At 38.1% G+C, this 16,856-nt stretch overlaps 4 protein-coding genes across 4 annotated transcripts in view; all 4 read left to right on the top strand.

The window, feature by feature from the left end:
- LOC146488245 (collagen triple helix repeat-containing protein 1-like) overlaps positions 1–16,856 on the top strand; it is a 55,184-nt gene that overhangs the window by 9,338 nt on the left and 28,990 nt on the right. The gene's annotated exons all lie outside the window — the stretch shown is intronic.
- On the top strand, positions 3,667–5,636 carry LOC146488252 (collagen triple helix repeat-containing protein 1-like). The gene is made up of 3 exons (XM_085122824.1): positions 3,667–3,895; positions 4,476–4,790; positions 5,064–5,636. Exons 1-3 carry the CDS (start codon positions 3,797–3,799, stop codon positions 5,409–5,411), a joined length of 762 nt encoding a protein of 253 aa, XP_084978950.1. The 5' UTR covers positions 3,667–3,796; the 3' UTR covers positions 5,412–5,636.
- Positions 8,494–10,843, top strand: LOC146488251 (collagen triple helix repeat-containing protein 1-like). Its single transcript, XM_085122817.1, has 3 exons — positions 8,494–8,711; positions 9,742–10,056; positions 10,282–10,843. Exons 1-3 carry the CDS (start codon positions 8,610–8,612, stop codon positions 10,627–10,629), a joined length of 765 nt encoding a protein of 254 aa, XP_084978943.1. The 5' UTR covers positions 8,494–8,609; the 3' UTR covers positions 10,630–10,843.
- Positions 12,594–15,729, top strand: LOC146488250 (katanin p60 ATPase-containing subunit A-like 2). Its single transcript, XM_085122909.1, has 3 exons — positions 12,594–12,689; positions 13,096–13,198; positions 14,684–15,729. The coding sequence occupies exons 1-3, from the start codon at positions 12,600–12,602 to the stop codon at positions 14,836–14,838; spliced, it is 348 nt and encodes a 115-aa protein (XP_084979035.1). The 5' UTR covers positions 12,594–12,599; the 3' UTR covers positions 14,839–15,729.

Here is a 16,856-nt window from a genome sequence, read left to right as displayed (position 1 = left end):
GACAAAATGTCACAATCACAGAGCAGAAGCCTTTGAATTTGCAAACAAGAAAAAGTTCGCAGAATTAATTTATTCAAAAACGTCGGTTTTGAAATGCTCTTCCGCTTTGCAATGAAAGGAAGACTTGTTTAATTTTCGCCGTAACAATTCTCCACATATTTTGTTTACTCGTATTTTCAGACTATGCTTGGTGTGCGTTTTGATGAGATTTTTCCGCTGCTGCCAAGGTAAGATTAAAGTAAATCGTAGTTATAAGCCAAGAATTTTGGGACAGAATATTAATATATGGTCTCCTTTGCTGAACAGAACTGAAGAAAATTTGAATGAAATTGTTCAATTCCTTCATGTATTTCGTTCTAATGAATTTCCGATTCTTACTTTTCGAAGGAACATATATATTGTATTAAATTATCTGACCACTTAACTAAATAAAACTATTGAGCAGTATATTTCCGTGACATGACGTTGCTCGCTATGCTGTACTGAAATGAAAACGTGTAATCGTCTCTTCTACTTACAAATTCGTCCCAATTGTGAAGTGTCTCGCGATGAAATTCTCACATTCCAAACGTTATGAGCTGTACTTTCCTAGGATGCAAATAGCTTCTACATGCAGTTTGTTAAAACGAATTTTCGATTGTTTTGTTAAATTGGTTGACTTTGAGCGCTCCTCAGGATTTGAACAGGACACCCTTCGGCTGTAAATGCTAACCAGTTGACTTTACGTTTGTGAAAAACAGATTCTGTCAGTCTGTTGTTCGACAAAACATCGACGAATACTCTAAATACCTACATCACAATAAACTCTTTTCCGTCAATTGGCCGCCATTTTGTTCAATTGGGGCAAACAAGTGATGCGGTGTTTGTACGAGAATCCAATAACAGATAATTTCCATAGGAATCATTATTTCTGAAGCTGATGCGATGCTAGTCAAGTAATCAACTTTGAATTTTTCCATATACAGTTGTCTACAGATTTTCTTGTGGGCTCTACAGACGAGTGTATCGGACACATAATTGCCTACTTTCCACCTAACCAACCGTACTTATCATATTTTATCGGGAAAATCTTGTGCCAAAAACCCTCAGTTCCCTGACTTCGAATATGTCCAAAATCAATTTGTACAGGAAGTATTGGAAATCTCATTTTCAAATAAACATCGTATCGTTTGGGCCAAATTAAAAATGGCGGTCAATTCGCGTGAAAGGCCCAGATTTACCCCATGGTTCGTCTCGATGGAATATTTTTTCAGAAGGCAATACTCAACCACTTCTAAACTCCGGATAAAACTGTGTTTAGAGAATAAAGCTGTCCTTAGCGAAATGTCGCCTCAAACCGTGGAAGCACTGGAAAACTAAATGTTTTTGCTTCGCTTGCTGCATCTAGCATTTTCGAATTCGGACGGCCTACGGCAGCTCGCAAATTTGGGAAAATTATACCCCGTTCCCTAAAACGTTCTGCCACTTGAATTTTCCTTGAAAAGAATTGCTGAATTGCTTCATGTATTTAAATGAATTTCCGATTTTTACTTATCGAAGGAAATAACATATGCCATTAAATTATCTGACCGCTTAACTAAATAAAACTATTGAGCCGAGTATTTTTTCGTACATGACGTTGCTCGTTATGCCGTACTGAAATTTAAACATGAAAACTTCTCCTCTAATTACGCCGGAATATTTTTCCTATTATGAAAAGTCTGGCGCTGAAATTCTCACAATCCAACGATTATGAGCCGTTCTTTCCTATGACGCAGTTCGCTTTTCAATGCATTTTATTTATGCATATTCTATTATTTTCTTAAATCGGATTACTTTAGCGCGACTCAAGGTTTGAAAAGATAACACATGAGTTAAAACTGTCGGTCAATTGACTTAAATTTCTGAAAAACAAAGATTCATTCGGTTCGAATTATCTACGATCGATAACACATCCACATGATTACTTAAATCACCAACAGATCGTTAAGCCCTTCATCGCTGAATTATGGCAAACAATTGATACTAAATCATTATTTCTGTAGCTGATGCGATGCGACTCAAATAATCAACTTTAAATTTTTCCATAATTTGTCATCTACAGGTTTTTTGTGGGCTCTACGGACGAACGTATGGATGAATCTACTTATATTTTATCGGGAAAATCTTGTGCCAAGTATACTCAGTTCTCTGAGTTTCAATATCTCCAAAATCAAATTTGTACAGGTATTATTGTTCATCACATTTTCAAACAAACAAACGGAATTTCTAGGTTTTCTGTGTAAATGGTAAGAATAGATCATTAGGCCAATCAATAATGGCGGCCAATATTCGCGTGAAAGGGCCAGATGTACTCAACGCTTCGATTCGCTTCGATGGAAGAATATCTCTTCACTGACCGGCATTACCGGAAATTTTGCCTCAAACTTTGAAAACACTGGAAAACGAAATCTTGTTCTTTCGGGCCCGTTTCCCTAAAACGTTGTCCTGCTTCACCTTTCCTCGTTGCACACTTCTGAAGGGCTCATTAAAGTTGGACCTTTAACCTTAGCTGAGCTTCATAATGAATCAACGAAACAAATTTGGTAAAACCTCGCATATATCTAAGGGAACAAGCATGCAATGACCGTTGATCTAAACTGCGCCAGAAGTCCTCGGTTTGAAATAATGCTCACAACTCTGAAACCCGAATCTTTTCAAACCACCCGTTTCTGAGTTAATGTCGTAAAACAATATCGAAACCAGAGTAAGAGGTGATTGTTTTGCTTTTCTGCGTCGTCACAAAACATTTCTTCCTCGAATCCACTAAGGAAATACATGCAAATCGATTGGCGTACGACACGCGTAGATATCTTGGTTTATGCACCAATACGACGCCAATTCCGAGATTTTCCGAAGCCAGGGAAGTTATCAGTAAAAATTAAATACTTGAGGGTCCAGAGGAGATGGCTTCTTCCTCAAATTTTTTTCAGTCGAAAATTTGGAACAGATTGAAATATTCTGCAATAATAACAATTCAAAATTTTTTCAATGTTTTTCTATTGAAAAAAAAAGTAAGAAGGCTCGTTATTTCCTAGAACGAAACAATTAATTTTATGGCGACAAAGTGACAGAGAAATTTGTGGACAGCACATATCTGACCTCAGTAAAGTACGAATTAAAAAGGTAAAGCTGCTTGTGGGTGGTTGTTGAGGGTCATGAGTGCTTCGTGTTTCAAGCAAACTCAATATCAGTGACTTGAATGAAGAAATCTTAAGCAAAAGAGTTAACTGTAATTATCTCTGCGCGGCAAGGCGAATATTTCACCACTCCAACTGACTATTAACAGCAATCTTTGTAACGCGCTAGGAAAGCACATTTGACCTAAGGTGCAAAGGAATTCGCTTCCTTCAAGTAGTTGAAGCAAAGTAAAAAACTAAACCATGCAGAAGCTTCCTTCGTGCGTATTTTTCACGCGTTTTTTCTCACAGTGAAGTACAGCCAAGGAAATGTCTTTATTGCTTTCAATTTCTATAAATTTTCCGTCGGATGGCTGGAACCAATGGAGAGTGAAAAAACAAACAAAATAGAACTTTTGCTAAATTTTGCAAGTTACCAACGTAAGCTTGCGTGGCTGACTTGCTACAGATCAACAACGAAACGTGGCAGATCGACAGCATCTCACGTTTGTTTTACGAACTCGAAAAATCTCGCAGAAATTAATTCAGATGCTTTTCTCTTATTCTTGTTTTCTACCGTTCTGAAATCATAACCTTCGAGTATCGTATCTGTGTAAAGCTACTTCGGTTCTTATTCTCACGAGTGTGTCTATTTCGACATGAAAGGAATAATCTCCGTTGCTGTGTTTTTATTTTTCCTTGTGGTGTTGTTACATTGTGCTGTTTATGAGGCCAAAAATGCGTCCTCCAATACCAAGGTAAGATTTATCTAAAACGAGCTGGATTTTGTCGTAACCCTGTAGTACAATCGACCCTGTACGCAATACTTGTAATAAATTGTATTGTTTCAACTGCGTTGGCAGTGTTAAGGGAAAATGAAAAGCACAGCATAAATTGGAGCGTTTGTATCAATAAAACGGTCTCGTGAAAAGCAAAACTATCTTTCTAGATTCCTAAAGGTTTATCACTGTCTTTCTCGTGCTTTGAATAGAGAAGAGTTTCGGTCTTAATAGTTTGCCAGTATCAGTGTTGCTGTTTGTAGACTAAAATGTTTCTAAAGTACGTAAATTGCAGAAATTCTTGTAAGCATAGTCATTCCGAACAGCCAATAGCTTAGTTGCTAATTTTCCGTTCGCAATTAAACTGAAATATTTGGTATTTATTATATTTATACTTTTGTGACGAAAATTGTCTTCTTGAGATAATACGACATAAACCTCTTTATTTATAATCCCTCCTTGGTCGAAAAAATAAAGGACTACATTTTGAATGCTCTTTCAAATTTCATGCTAATTTTTGGCAAGTAATTTCTAATTTTATTGTACTTTTATCACACAGAACCCTAACATCTGCCCGCGAGGATCACCCGGTCTTCCTGGGAATAATGGTGTGAACGGACATAACGGGTTACCAGGCCGCGACGGACGTGATGGAATCAAAGGACAACAGGGCGTGGCAGGTCCCCCTGGACCACGTGGTTTTAAGGGAGAAGTAGGCAAAGATGGTACTAAAGGAGACAAGGGCGTGGCAGGTAGCCCCGGACCACGTGGTGGCAAGGGAGAGACTGGAGCGAGTGGCAAAGACACTGTTCAAAAGAACTGGAAGCAATGTGTATGGAGAAAAAGTGACGGTCGGAACGTTGGTCTGATAATGGTGAGTCTTGTCTTCATTCAGTGCCTTTGCAACAAACAGCACGAGAACGTGTCGCAAATTGGAAGTACTGAATTATTCGAAAGTTCCAGGCATAGATTAGTGTCTTCCTTCTTATACATCAAAAATCCTTTCCTTGATTATACAACTTCAAGATATTGATTACTGTTGCAAAGTGTTCCCAGTGAAAAGAGCATTGCGAAATGTATTGCAAAAATTGCAAAGCGCCTTCATGAAAAATTACTATTGTTTTTCATGTTGTTTCTGTTGTTGTAGGATTGCCAATTTACTAAACACAAGGACGACACAGCTCTTCGCGTTGTTTTTCAAGGCAACATCCGCTTGAGTAGTTGCGGCAACTGCTGTAAGCGATGGTTCATTACCTTTAATGGCGCCGAATGCCGCGGTCCAATGCCTATTGACGCAGCATTGTGGATCAGTAGTAGTAGATACAGCAACTACAGACATGGAGCAATAGAAGGCTACTGTGACAACATTCACAAGGGAAAAATTCGCGTTGGAATCAACATCGGCAACTGTCCTGGATATGGAAACTCTGGTGGTAATACAGGCTGGATGTCTGTGTCTCGTCTGATTATTGAAGAAGTTCCTCGTTCCCAATAGGAAAGCAAAAAAATGCAACAGTTTTTGTTTAGAACTGACTAGAAGCATTATTGTACGTGGGTGTTTAGTTTTCATTGTTTTACCAGTAAGCTTTTTATATGAAGGGTATAACTGAACTGGAAGAATTTTTAACCACGGATCAGCTTTGTTTTTCGCTATCGTAAAGTTTAGAAGGCTTGTGTACTCGGTCTACCTTAACATTCAATAAACATTTATTTAATTATATAGCGTGTCGAACATTTTTACCGTTTATCGTAAACAACGTTTGACAATGAAGCTAAAAATCCTTGCTACTAGAAAGATAAATGATAGTCTCTGTACCTTCGTATTGTTTCCAGAAAAGGGGGATATATCACACCGTATTTGGTATACATATTAGCAAACATTCTCGCAATTTAAAACAATTTTTTTTACCGCCTCTTTCTTTCGAATTCCCCAATTACAAGAATCAAAGTGTGTCATTCTTTAAAAGTTTCAATCAATAGGTTAACTTTGCAATTTTCACTCAAAACAGTTAAAAACGTAACATTTTTTGACACTGGCAAACATCGTACATTGCCTTTAGCAGAGTCCCCAAGGCAAATATAAACCAAGTAAAAACAAAATATTGGTTTCAATAAAATAGCAAACATATCTTATTAGATTTTTTATGTATAGTATCACTGTATGTTTTTACGAGATTTGCTGTATTTTGACAAGCCATTAATGCAACTGCAGGTTTATTGAAAGAAAACTGCGAGGAAAACCTTAGACAAGATGAACGCGCCGCGCAAAAAAAACCCCAGTTTTTTACAGTGAAATGACTAACTGTACGAAGATCGAGTCATATTTGTACTCATTTTCAGCGTTATTCCAAAGGTATACAAAAAGCAATTGGATAACAAAACTCAAATATTCGTCTTCAAGGGAGCAAAGTTAGTCCAGGTTCACAAAAGTATACCCATAAGCCCAAGCACAATGACATATTTATAACCAGAGTTATAACCAGAAGTACAAGGCGACAGGCGCACGAGCAGTTCTGCTTTGTTCTTCTGCTTATGCTTGTGCTTATGTCACATTGGTTCCACTTGTAAAATAAACACAAGCATACGCAACAGAGAAACGATTTTTATTTATTCATTGATATTTTTTCTGCATGTGCGGTTTCTTATCCCACACCGGTTTCCACGTGATTTTTCTTACGCTTATCGCACGAGTATGAACCAGGCTTTAAGGGACACAAAACTAAGGGTGTTTTCTTTTTGCACTTTTTCGATCCGTGTTTGTCGACTCCTAGAATTGCGTTCTCGGCTCTTCCCTTCATAGTATTTCCCCTCTGCAAAGTCAGTTTCTTCAGTATTGTCTTTGTTACTTAATGTCTAATTCCTTTTCACAGAATCTTATTCTTTTTTTATTTTATTGTATTATTATTATTATTATTATTATTATTATTATTATTATTATTATTATTATTGTTATTATTATTATTATTATTATTATTATTTATTATTATTATTATTATTATTATTATTATTATTATTATTATTATTATTAAATAGATTCAAGTGAGAGAAAATTAAGAAACCTCCATGATATACTAGGAATAGGGATACTAGTAGATTGACACAATTTTACTTATTGCTTCAGTGGTACCGTAACTTTTCCCAAAGATTCTTATTCCTTAGATTTATATTCAGATTATTATATATTTGGATTATTTATATTTGGATTACCCTAAATACGAATAACGGGCGGCCAAAAAGGCTCTAAGGGCATGACGCTGACGTGAACTCAAAGGACGGGCTTATCAAATCTTACTGCCCTAGAGATGGTTTTTCCGTAAAAAAATTATGTTTCTCAACATATGCCGAGGTTTTTGGTTTGATCTGCTTGGTCCTAAGCCGCATGCTTACCGAGCAGAAATTGCAAATTAATGACCGCGGAGATTCTGTTCCTTATTGCCATTTAATATTCCCGTTCGATTTTAGAAGAGAAAAGATTTCCTAGGAGAAAGAAGTTTCGCTTCTATTTGGCAATTTTAGCAAACAGCTGTCGTTGTTTTGTTGATAATTTGTAAATGAAGTTTGGGAGGTTTTTTTCTTTTGTTTGTTTGTTTTAGGAAAAAGGAGCGATATGAAGTTAAGGGTAGATCCGTTTTGTGCTGCACGTCTCAACTGACCAGTGTGCTTTTAATCACATACTCCGCGTTTGATCGTCATCACCTGGCTAAGATGCACAATGGCCTGGTCATTTTCTAATGTTCTTAAACTCCCTTTCTGAGATTCTGTTGGGTTTTAGTCAAGACTGTGCTAAGATTATGATGAAGCACTTTAACAAATAAGTGGAATGCACTAACAAGAAACGCGTGCATGCATGCATGGCTATCTTTTACATATTTTCATTATATCTTTTTTGATGAAATGTTTACAGCTATTTCAGTTAACGTTGTCGGTTCAAAGCACAAAGCTAAAAGACAAGACCGAAAGTTTACGTGGGATTTTTATGAACAAATTAATCAAAATCAGTCATGCCTGGAGAAAACAATAGGTTGTAATTAGCAGTACAATGACCTGCACGTGCAGGGATGATTTTGATGAAATTGTTCATAAAAAATAATCCCACAAAACATTGCGGTCTTGTCTTTTAGCTTGATTTTAATCCGACAACGTTAATTGAAATAGCTGTATATACTTTTATATTTAGGGTGTCACCTTAGCGCGTTTGTTACAAGACGCTTTGAGGGTCTTGTCCTTTGACTTCATTTAAGATAAGTGTATCAACCCATTCCGTCACCCCAACATCGATGGTCGTAAGCCTATCCTAGGCAACTTGGGTTTACAAATAACAGACAAACATTATTTGAAAGAGTAAGTATTTACAGTTAAAGCAAAAACGTCGTATATTTAACATTTATTTAACGTCTATCTGTTGTTACACGCCCAAGTTACGATCTGCATCTCTACAAGAGCTTCACGTGCCGGGGCCGCGGAAAATCTGATCAAATTTCAATCATCAACGTGCAGAGAAAAATCTTAGAAGTAATATATTGACACCGCAGTTTCACACTTCCTTTCTCGCTCCGACGACAGTGCCGTTTCTGTTGAGCTTTGGTCGCTTCACAGTAGCACTTCCTCTTCTCCTCGCTACAAACAGACGCTCGGTGTTGGCAGAAAAAGCTCAGCAGAACAAGCTCGCTTGTTAGCTGACGAAAGGAAAGAAATGTTTGAAACAGCCAGCACAGTGTCTCTGTTGGTGTGGGTTTTGACGACTTCTCTCTACCAGCCAATTGATGCAGGAAATGAGACTTCTTCCACGATAAAGGTAGGAACTCAAAACCATAGAATTGATCAAAATCTAGTGCAATCGTCAAGGGATGACTGTTAATACCGTAATGTGCGGGAGTATTGTCAGAAGCTCAACAAAAATACTTGCAGGATCTCCTGGAATGAATAATAGAAGGCAAATAAGGAAAGGACTATTCACTGATAACATTTCTTGTTAGAACGAAGAGACAAAGAGTCGTAAGATAAAATGTCTTACGTTACTAGACTCTACACTGTAGTTATGGTTTTAGTTTTCAGCGATCAAGACAAAACATGGTCACGTACGTTAAAAGCTGAAGACAGAGGACTTCATAGCCTATAGTTTGATTTCCGCATTACTTTAGCGTTTCCGTATAACCTCGGTTTCAACTATACAGGAATGGACACTGTAGTTGAATTACAGGAAACCATCATTATTCAAATGAATTTTCAGGTATCAAACGCGGGCGCTGAAGCCTAAATGTCACCAAGAATTAGGTAACGAGGTGTCGTTGAAGTAACATCACAGCGGTATTATATTATATCGTATATAGAGTGGAATACCAATATTTCGAACCTTGTATGGAAACTCAATTTGGTTCGAAAATCGGGAGTTCCAAAATTAAAGGTAAAAATCTCAGCCAAAGCAAATTCAAGGGAATAACTTTTGTTTCGAAGAAACGGGAGTTTCAAAAGATCGAAATAACCCAGAATGCTATTGTTTTTCACAACATGTACTTCCAGTGCACGGGGTTCGATAAATCGGCTTTCCACTGTAAGTCCAAATTAGTTTGTATTGTTCATTAGCTCTGTTTCGAATTAATAAGACTCGGAACAGTTCATACTTGCTGAGTAGCAATTTTCTCCAAAAAAAGCTGAAGAAATTGGGGTGAAAATTTTGTGTCCGGGCCATTTGTCTGCGTTCATGTTTTTCAGAGAGATGTTTTTGTCGGTTTTCTTTCTTTCTTTATTTTTTTTATCGTTTGTTCAGCGTACGACTTCAAAATTAGTGACTTAATTTCATATTTTTTTGAATTTTTATCACACAGAATCCTAACATCTGCCCGCTAGGATCACCCGGGATTCCTGGAAGGAATAGGGTGAATGGACATAACGGGTTACCAGGCCGCGACGGACGTGATGGGGCCAAAGGACAGCAGGGCGTGGCAGGTCCCCCTGGGCAACGTGGTTTTAAGGGAAAAGTAGGCCGAGATGGTGCTAAAGGAGAAAAGGGCGTGTCTGGTGCCCCCGGACCACGTGGTGTCAAGGGAGAGACTGGAGCGAGCGGTAGAAACGCTGTTCAAAAGAACTGGAAGCAATGTGTGTGGAAAAATAATGATGGGCGGGACATTGGCCTGATAAAGGTCAGTCTTGTCTTCATCATTGAAGGCCTTGGTAACACCGCGAGAACGTGTCGATCGCAGTTTGGAAGTACTGAATTATTCAAAAGTTCCTGTAATAGATCAGTGACATAGCTTACCGTTGCAAAATGTGCCCTTTGAAAACAGCATTGCGATTTAAATTTCAAAATTGCAAAGCATCTCAATGGAAAGTTATTGCTGTTTTTCATGTTGTTTCTTTTGTTGTAGGATTGCCAGTTTACTAAACACAAGGCCGACACAGCTCTTCGCGTTGTTTTTCAAGGCAACATCTACGTGGGAGGTTGCGACGGCTGCTGTAAGCGATGGTTCATTACCTTCAATGGTGCCGAGTGCAGCGGTCCAATGCCTATTGACGCCGTACTGTGGATCAGAAATAGTGGTGAAGACAACTTCAGACCGGGGGCGATAGAAGGCTACTGTGACAACATTCACAACGGGAAAATTCGTGTTGGCATCAACATTGGAAACTGTCCTGGATATGGAAACTCTGGTGGCCATACAGGCTGGAATTCGGTGTCTCGTTTGATTATTGAAGAAGTCCCTAGTTCCCAGTAGCAAGGCAGGAGCATGCAACAGTTCTTTTACAACTGACTAAAACCAGTGTTATAGGTAGCAGCTTAGCCGTTTCCATAGTATTACCAGAAAGCTTTTCATATAGAGGGTACAACTGAAGCTAAAAGATTTTCTTAAGCGTGGATCAGCTCTTTTCGCAACCGGCCAAATTAAACGACAGGCTTTTGTACGCGTCTTTTTAAAGGTTCAATAAACATTCCTTGACGATCGTTTTTCCGGTTTATTTTAATATCTTTGTTTTTCTCTGAACTAACAAATCTGTGACAGTGAAACTAAAAATCCTTGTTGCTTGGAAGAAAAATGCCGCTCTGTGTGCTCATATTTGTTTTTTCAAACATTATGGGGAAGGGGTGGGGCGGGAGGGGGGGGGGGGGGGGGGCTCCAGGCTTACTATCTACTGTTTAAGATTGATACTCTTGAAATTTAAATTCACTTTGTACTGCTTTTTTTTCAGTCGAATTCCTCAATTGACAATTTTCACTTGGATAAACGTAACATCAATCTCCAACATTGGGGACATAATACATTGGCTTCAGGAGAGTCCAAATACAATTGAAGTCAAATGGAACCTAAAATATTCGTGTTATAGAGATCTAGAGCTGCGTTAATCCTAGCTCACACGCAAGCAGATATTCTCACCATGCAATAAGATGAACTGTGCACGTGCAGTTCTGCTGAGTTCTTCTTCTTATCTTACACCATTTCACACTTGGGAAGAAACCACAGGTTAGCACTCCAGAAATAAACACATGTACAGCACCACAAAAAGGAAAAATATATATTTCTTATGCTTGTGCTCCTGCTTGTGCTCCCGTTTTGAAATTACAATCTCGCATAGAAGATAAAGTTCGTTCTCCTTCGTACTACATCATCATTTCAACATATGATCAAAGTTGATTTTCTCATCGGTTTCCAAGCAACAGCTATTACCATAGCAACGGAAGCGTATAGCCTCTCATTTTAAACATTGTCGATTATCTCGAAATCTAGAGAGATACTTTATAACGAAACTTTAGGGATTTAAACTACTCAGTCTAGACAACTTATAGACAAAATTAGAAAAAATCTGTAAGAGCGTTTTCAAGTAAATAATGAATCAATTTTCACGGGGTGATTTTTTTTATTCCTGTGATTTTTCACCAATATCTGTGGGAAAATAAAACTTGACACTTTGTCTTTTCTGTTAAAAGGTCATTCCTCATAGCAAAACATTCTAAATGTATATTGAGCTCCATTGGTGTCTCCGATTTTGAGATTTTTATGTTTGAAAACAGTTAAAATCAAAACGCAGATGAATGAAAAAGTTCCTACTTTGCATAAGTTGAGATATCTTTAAAATACCTTGACAGATTTTTCTGTTTAATTACAATTCTTTTCGATACTGGCGCAAGTTTCGGGCTCAAGAACCGAAATAGGCGTTAGATAAGAGGGCTGAATCTTGGTCAAGTTTCAGTCATTATTCGCTTTTTTCTCCGAACAAGAGTTTTATTTTGTTTGTCCCGGTCTATTCCACTGCTATTCACGTGCTGTGAATATTTATGATTACCAGTGAAGTCGTGCAAAAGGTAAAATTTACAATGGAAGCCTTTTACAAGGCCTTTTACAAGGCCTTTTACAAGGCCACAAACTGTTCAAACTATCTGGGAGGAATTTTAAGAATTATGTTTCAATAATCTCGCTGGCAGCCTATGAAGCATTGAGTTTGGCCTTTGTACCTTCGCCGGGCCTCATTATGAATCAACCAAACAAATCTTGTCCAACCTCGCATAACCTGTAGGGGAAGAAGCATGATATACTAGGTATATGGATACTCTTAGATTGACGCAATTTTACCTATTGCTTCACTGGTACCGTAACTCTTCCGAAAGATTCTAATTCCTTAGATTTATATTCAGATCTTTTGGAAATCAATCAATTCAGGTGGGTCTCCCCAGCCTGGAGCCAGGCAAGCCATGTTAAGGCAATACCTGCCACGGTTAATGCACTCAATGGAGGGAAGTGTTGAGATCAAAACAAGAATCTACTATAAACAGCTAGCAACGGTAGGTTTAAGAGTTTAATACCTGTACACCTTTTATATCGAAAAGTAAGTTTGAAATACCGCACCACAGCAATTTACTGCTCAGTAGCTTTCATTTGAATGGTCAAACTTTAGTATTTCATTCACAAACTCAAAAGTTTTAACAACCTTGCATATCCAAAGGAAAGGTTTATTTTTCTCTCAAAAACTTAAAATCACTTTACAACGGGACGAAAACAGCACTGCATAAAATCACTGCTTGGCAACTTCTATTTGAGTACTCACACTTTTACGGTCTTGTGCGCAAGACAAAATGTACGACCACTTAACACCATTTGTTTGTTTGTTTGTTGTTGTTGTTGTTGTTTTTTCATGTTTATATATAGTTTTGAGTACACACACTTGTTCCTGTACCTTTTTCCCTTTAGCAAACAGAAGGATACTCTGGATCGGACATTAGACTGCTTTGTAAAGAAGCAGCCATGAGGAAAGTCAGAAAGATATTTGATCTGCTGGAGAGTCATCAAACAGGTTTGTTTGTTTGTTTGTTTGTTTGTTTGTTTGTTTTTTGTAGCTTAGTTGTATTTAAATTTCAAACGTTGAGTGTTATATTCTTACTTCAAAAATAGCTATCGTAGACACCGATCCCAAACTTTTTATGTTCTAAAGTTCTAACTTTATCAAGCCGAAGTAATCCCATCTGACCATCCTACATGTACTTGCATGGCGATTTTAACAAACTGAATCTCTCCCGTGTTGCGAACGCTTTTGGTGTGAAACAGGTGCTTCCTTTTCCAACCCGTGGGCAGAGTAAATTGGATTTGGTTTTTACCAACCTCGACGCGTACTATGATGTGCTGAAGAAGTTGTAACCGTTTGAACTTTCTGATTATGCCACTGTCGAAGTTTAACCCTTGGAAAGGGGAAAGCTACTTTCTCAGAAGATCGTATTACAATCAAGAGACTTGAGGGCGACAAATCGGTTAGCAATGAAAACATATCTGGAGGAAGTCGATGTCTGCTCTCTGGTGGGTAGCTTGGTGTCGTGCCCAGAGAAAACTGATACCTTGGGAACAGTGATCAAGACCGGAATGGATATTTTACTCCCCTTAATACCCAAGATTGTTATGTCTAACGACCCCTCATGGATCAATAAGCAGATGAAATCTCTTATTAAACAGCGTCAAGTCGCGTTCACTCAAGGAGATCTGGATTCCTTTCGTAGTTTGCGTATTCGTGTAAATCGTCTGCGCAAGTCGTGTCGCACTAAATATTACGAATCCAAAGTAGAACATTTAATGTACAGACCCTTGAGGGTATGAAGTCCGCCACTCGAACAGATCCTGTGTACGTCCGTGGAACCATCATATTGCGGAAGTTGTTAAGAAAACTAGTAAACGCCTATTTTGTCTTTCTCAATTAAAGCGTGCAGGTCTAGACCCTAATGAATTAGTACAGTTCTATCGGACCTGCATCCGTCCAATCACGGGATATGCCTGCCCAGTTTTTCACGACGGTCTACCTGTGTATCTTTCTCAGGAGCTAGAGGCAGTGTAAAAGAGGGCAATGCGTATCATTTTCCAATGCTTTATGTATGATGAAGCGCTTGTTAAGACAAGTCTTGTAACTCTGTCAGACCGAAGGCAAGCCCTAATAGACAAATTGTTCAAGAAAATCTTAGATAACAAAGACAACAAGCTCAGGAATTTACTGCCCCCACAAAATGCTAAGCATTATAATCTCAGAAAGGGACGCCAGTTCAATCCGGTTTTCAAGACAAACAGATTTCGAAATAGATTTTAACGCACTTAAGGTTACATGATGTAGACCCTTTTATCGTTTTTAAGAATTATGCCTTTTTAGTAACTTAGTCATTTTGTAGTGATCTAAGGTGTTTTTTATATTATTATATATGTATTTTTTAATCTTTTACTGTAAATATAGCGTAATTCAACCCTTGGGTTGCAAAGTTGTTTCCAATAAACTATCTATTATCCTATGCTTTCTTATATACAGTTGGTGAACACGGTCGTGCGACGCCGCTGCCCAGACCAGAAATTGAGCCCGTGAGCACAGAAGATGTAGAAGCAGCGTTAAAACACACCAAACCATCCGCGAGACAACTGAAGGACAGGTACAAGGAATGGCAGAAGGAATATGAATCCGTGTGAAAAAAATATCTTGCCTGCCATAAATGTCGAGAGAAGCACAATCATGGCTTCTACCAAAATTCCGTCAACATCTCGTGACTGAGAACGCAGTTCATGCTAGTAAGGTTACTAAGCAACGATGTGACAATGGCAGTGTTTGACGAATTCACTTCTCGAGTTTTCACACTCAATTGATTGGATAATATGCACCCGAAGATGCGCGAATGTTTACGACGACCTTCCGACAACGTCACTTTTTGTTCTTCTTTCTTATCGTGTATTGAATTTTAAAAAGAGCGAAGGTATTTTCACTCCCTACTGCACTGTTTTACACTGAAAAAACAGGTGACGCCTAAAAATTATCAGAAATGAGTTGCGACTAGGCGGTGTATGCGTAAATTTGTTTGTTTTGTCAGGTAATTTATTGAAGTTGGAATCTGTGAACTGCAGATTTAAAAACAAACAATCTGTTTGAGAATCTCTGAATTGTGGAGATTGTTTCATAATTAAGACTAAAGGCAATCTAGAAATGGCCTAATCATGGTCGCATATCATTTAATAGATCTTATTTCAAATTATATTTTGTAACTATCGCACAAAGGGCCAAGAAACCCTAAATGCATCCCGCTATTGGTCTGTCTCTAGTGGTCAGTCTTTTCACCTGCCTGTCTATCTGTCTTTCTGCTTATCTGTCAGTCTGTCTCTGTTTGGAGAGTTTTGTCCATTGATTAGGTTTCACAAACGCACAAACGTTACAAACTGTATCGCAAATATTTATATTGTGTAAATATGGTATGAATTGAACAATGTTAATGGTATAGCCTCTTTTCAGCGTTTATATAACATTCAGTGGAACGTATTTTGCATGTAAATTTTTATTTTGTAAATAAACATTCCTCGCATATCAAACTTTGCCTATTGTTATGGTTTAAATTTTTTAAGACAATAAACCTTTTGTTGTCTGTCCGTAGGGATTTTTCTGTCCTGTTTCGCGAAGTTATAATCGGGTCAAATCGGATTCAGTCGACAATTTGTCGCTGATGACAATTTTTTCCCAACGGTAGCCTACTTGGGAAAACGAAAACAAACTCTTTATCTTAAACTTCGAAAACATTTCCTAGAAACTGAAACTTCTTTTCTCGACGATCTCTTCTGATTGCGTGAGCGAAATGGTTCTTGTCAAGTGACAATAGCGGAATGATTGTCAAGTGCACGCGTCTCTTTAACCATTTACATTAGCATAACTAGTACTCATTGACCATTTATGATAACAAGAAAACAATGGAGTCAACTAAGCGCGAATTTCAAAGAAGCTCAGTTGCGCCAAAAAAATGTTATAGGTCGGTAACTTTTCTCTATAGGCAATTCGCAGAACAAGCTGAAGAAAGATCATTGTTAGAATTTCATTCATGTTGCGCACAAGATTTGACAAACGTTGGCGGCACGCATCATAGTTGATTGTCTTCTTCCAGCATTCTTTCTTTGTAAGGATTGGTCATTTAACTTAATAATATCCAGTCAAATTTATTATTTTCGAAATTCCGTCCTCGACCAATGATTGTGTAGAAACTAAACGCGTAGTCATTAAGGTTATTGTGTTATTTTGTGTAGGAATGTTCTTGTTTATATCTCGTGCATGCGGTATTTGTAGTTGCGTAATTTAGTGTTATTTATTCACATTTTTTTCACAAGTTTTGGCAGTTTATATAGAATTTTTGGCCGTTTTAGTGTTAGTATATCTCTTCACCGCGAGAGCAGTTAGTCAACCTACAAAGTTTGTTCGTCGGCTATACGATTTAGGACAGTCGGTTTTTTCCAGTTACTTTGGTTTGCCCAGCTCCGCAACAAATGTAAGTGTCGGTTTTTCCTTCGCGCCATCTATTTGCGCTAGTTCGTTTTGTGACGTTTTGTTTGCTTGTTTGTTCTAGTTTTAACCGCTTCGCTTCACTTCACCGCCTCACTTCATCGCTACGCTGCTTAGCAGTTTCTTCGCCGCTTCATTTGGAGGCAGTTTTCGTTTGTCGTTCTTTCAATAAAGC

The sequence above is a fragment of the Pavona decussata genome, unplaced genomic scaffold (assembly GCF_977016875.1).
Source record: "Pavona decussata unplaced genomic scaffold, jaPavDecu1.1 SCAFFOLD_11, whole genome shotgun sequence".
Taxonomy (NCBI): domain Eukaryota; kingdom Metazoa; phylum Cnidaria; class Anthozoa; order Scleractinia; family Agariciidae; genus Pavona; species Pavona decussata.
The sequence above is the reverse complement of the archived record's forward strand: the minus strand, read 5'-3'. Positions and strand labels throughout refer to the sequence as shown.

Bases quoted from the DNA above. Each gene is read 5' to 3' on its own strand.
- LOC146488252 (XM_085122824.1), top strand. From the start codon at position 3,797: ATGAAAGGAATAATCTCCGTTGCTGTGTTTTTATTTTTCCTTGTGGTG. The intron at 3,896-4,475 runs GTAAGATTTATC...TTTATCACACAG, and splicing joins ATGCGTCCTCCAATACCAAG to AACCCTAACATCTGCCCGCG. The intron at 4,791-5,063 runs GTGAGTCTTGTC...CTGTTGTTGTAG, and splicing joins GGAACGTTGGTCTGATAATG to GATTGCCAATTTACTAAACA.
- LOC146488251 (XM_085122817.1), top strand. From the start codon at position 8,610: ATGTTTGAAACAGCCAGCACAGTGTCTCTGTTGGTGTGGGTTTTGACG. The intron at 8,712-9,741 runs GTAGGAACTCAA...TTTATCACACAG, and splicing joins AGACTTCTTCCACGATAAAG to AATCCTAACATCTGCCCGCT. The intron at 10,057-10,281 runs GTCAGTCTTGTC...CTTTTGTTGTAG, and splicing joins GGGACATTGGCCTGATAAAG to GATTGCCAGTTTACTAAACA.
- LOC146488250 (XM_085122909.1), top strand. From the start codon at position 12,600: ATGTTAAGGCAATACCTGCCACGGTTAATGCACTCAATGGAGGGAAGT. The intron at 12,690-13,095 runs GTAGGTTTAAGA...TTTTCCCTTTAG, and splicing joins ACTATAAACAGCTAGCAACG to CAAACAGAAGGATACTCTGG. The intron at 13,199-14,683 runs GTTTGTTTGTTT...TCTTATATACAG, and splicing joins GCTGGAGAGTCATCAAACAG to TTGGTGAACACGGTCGTGCG.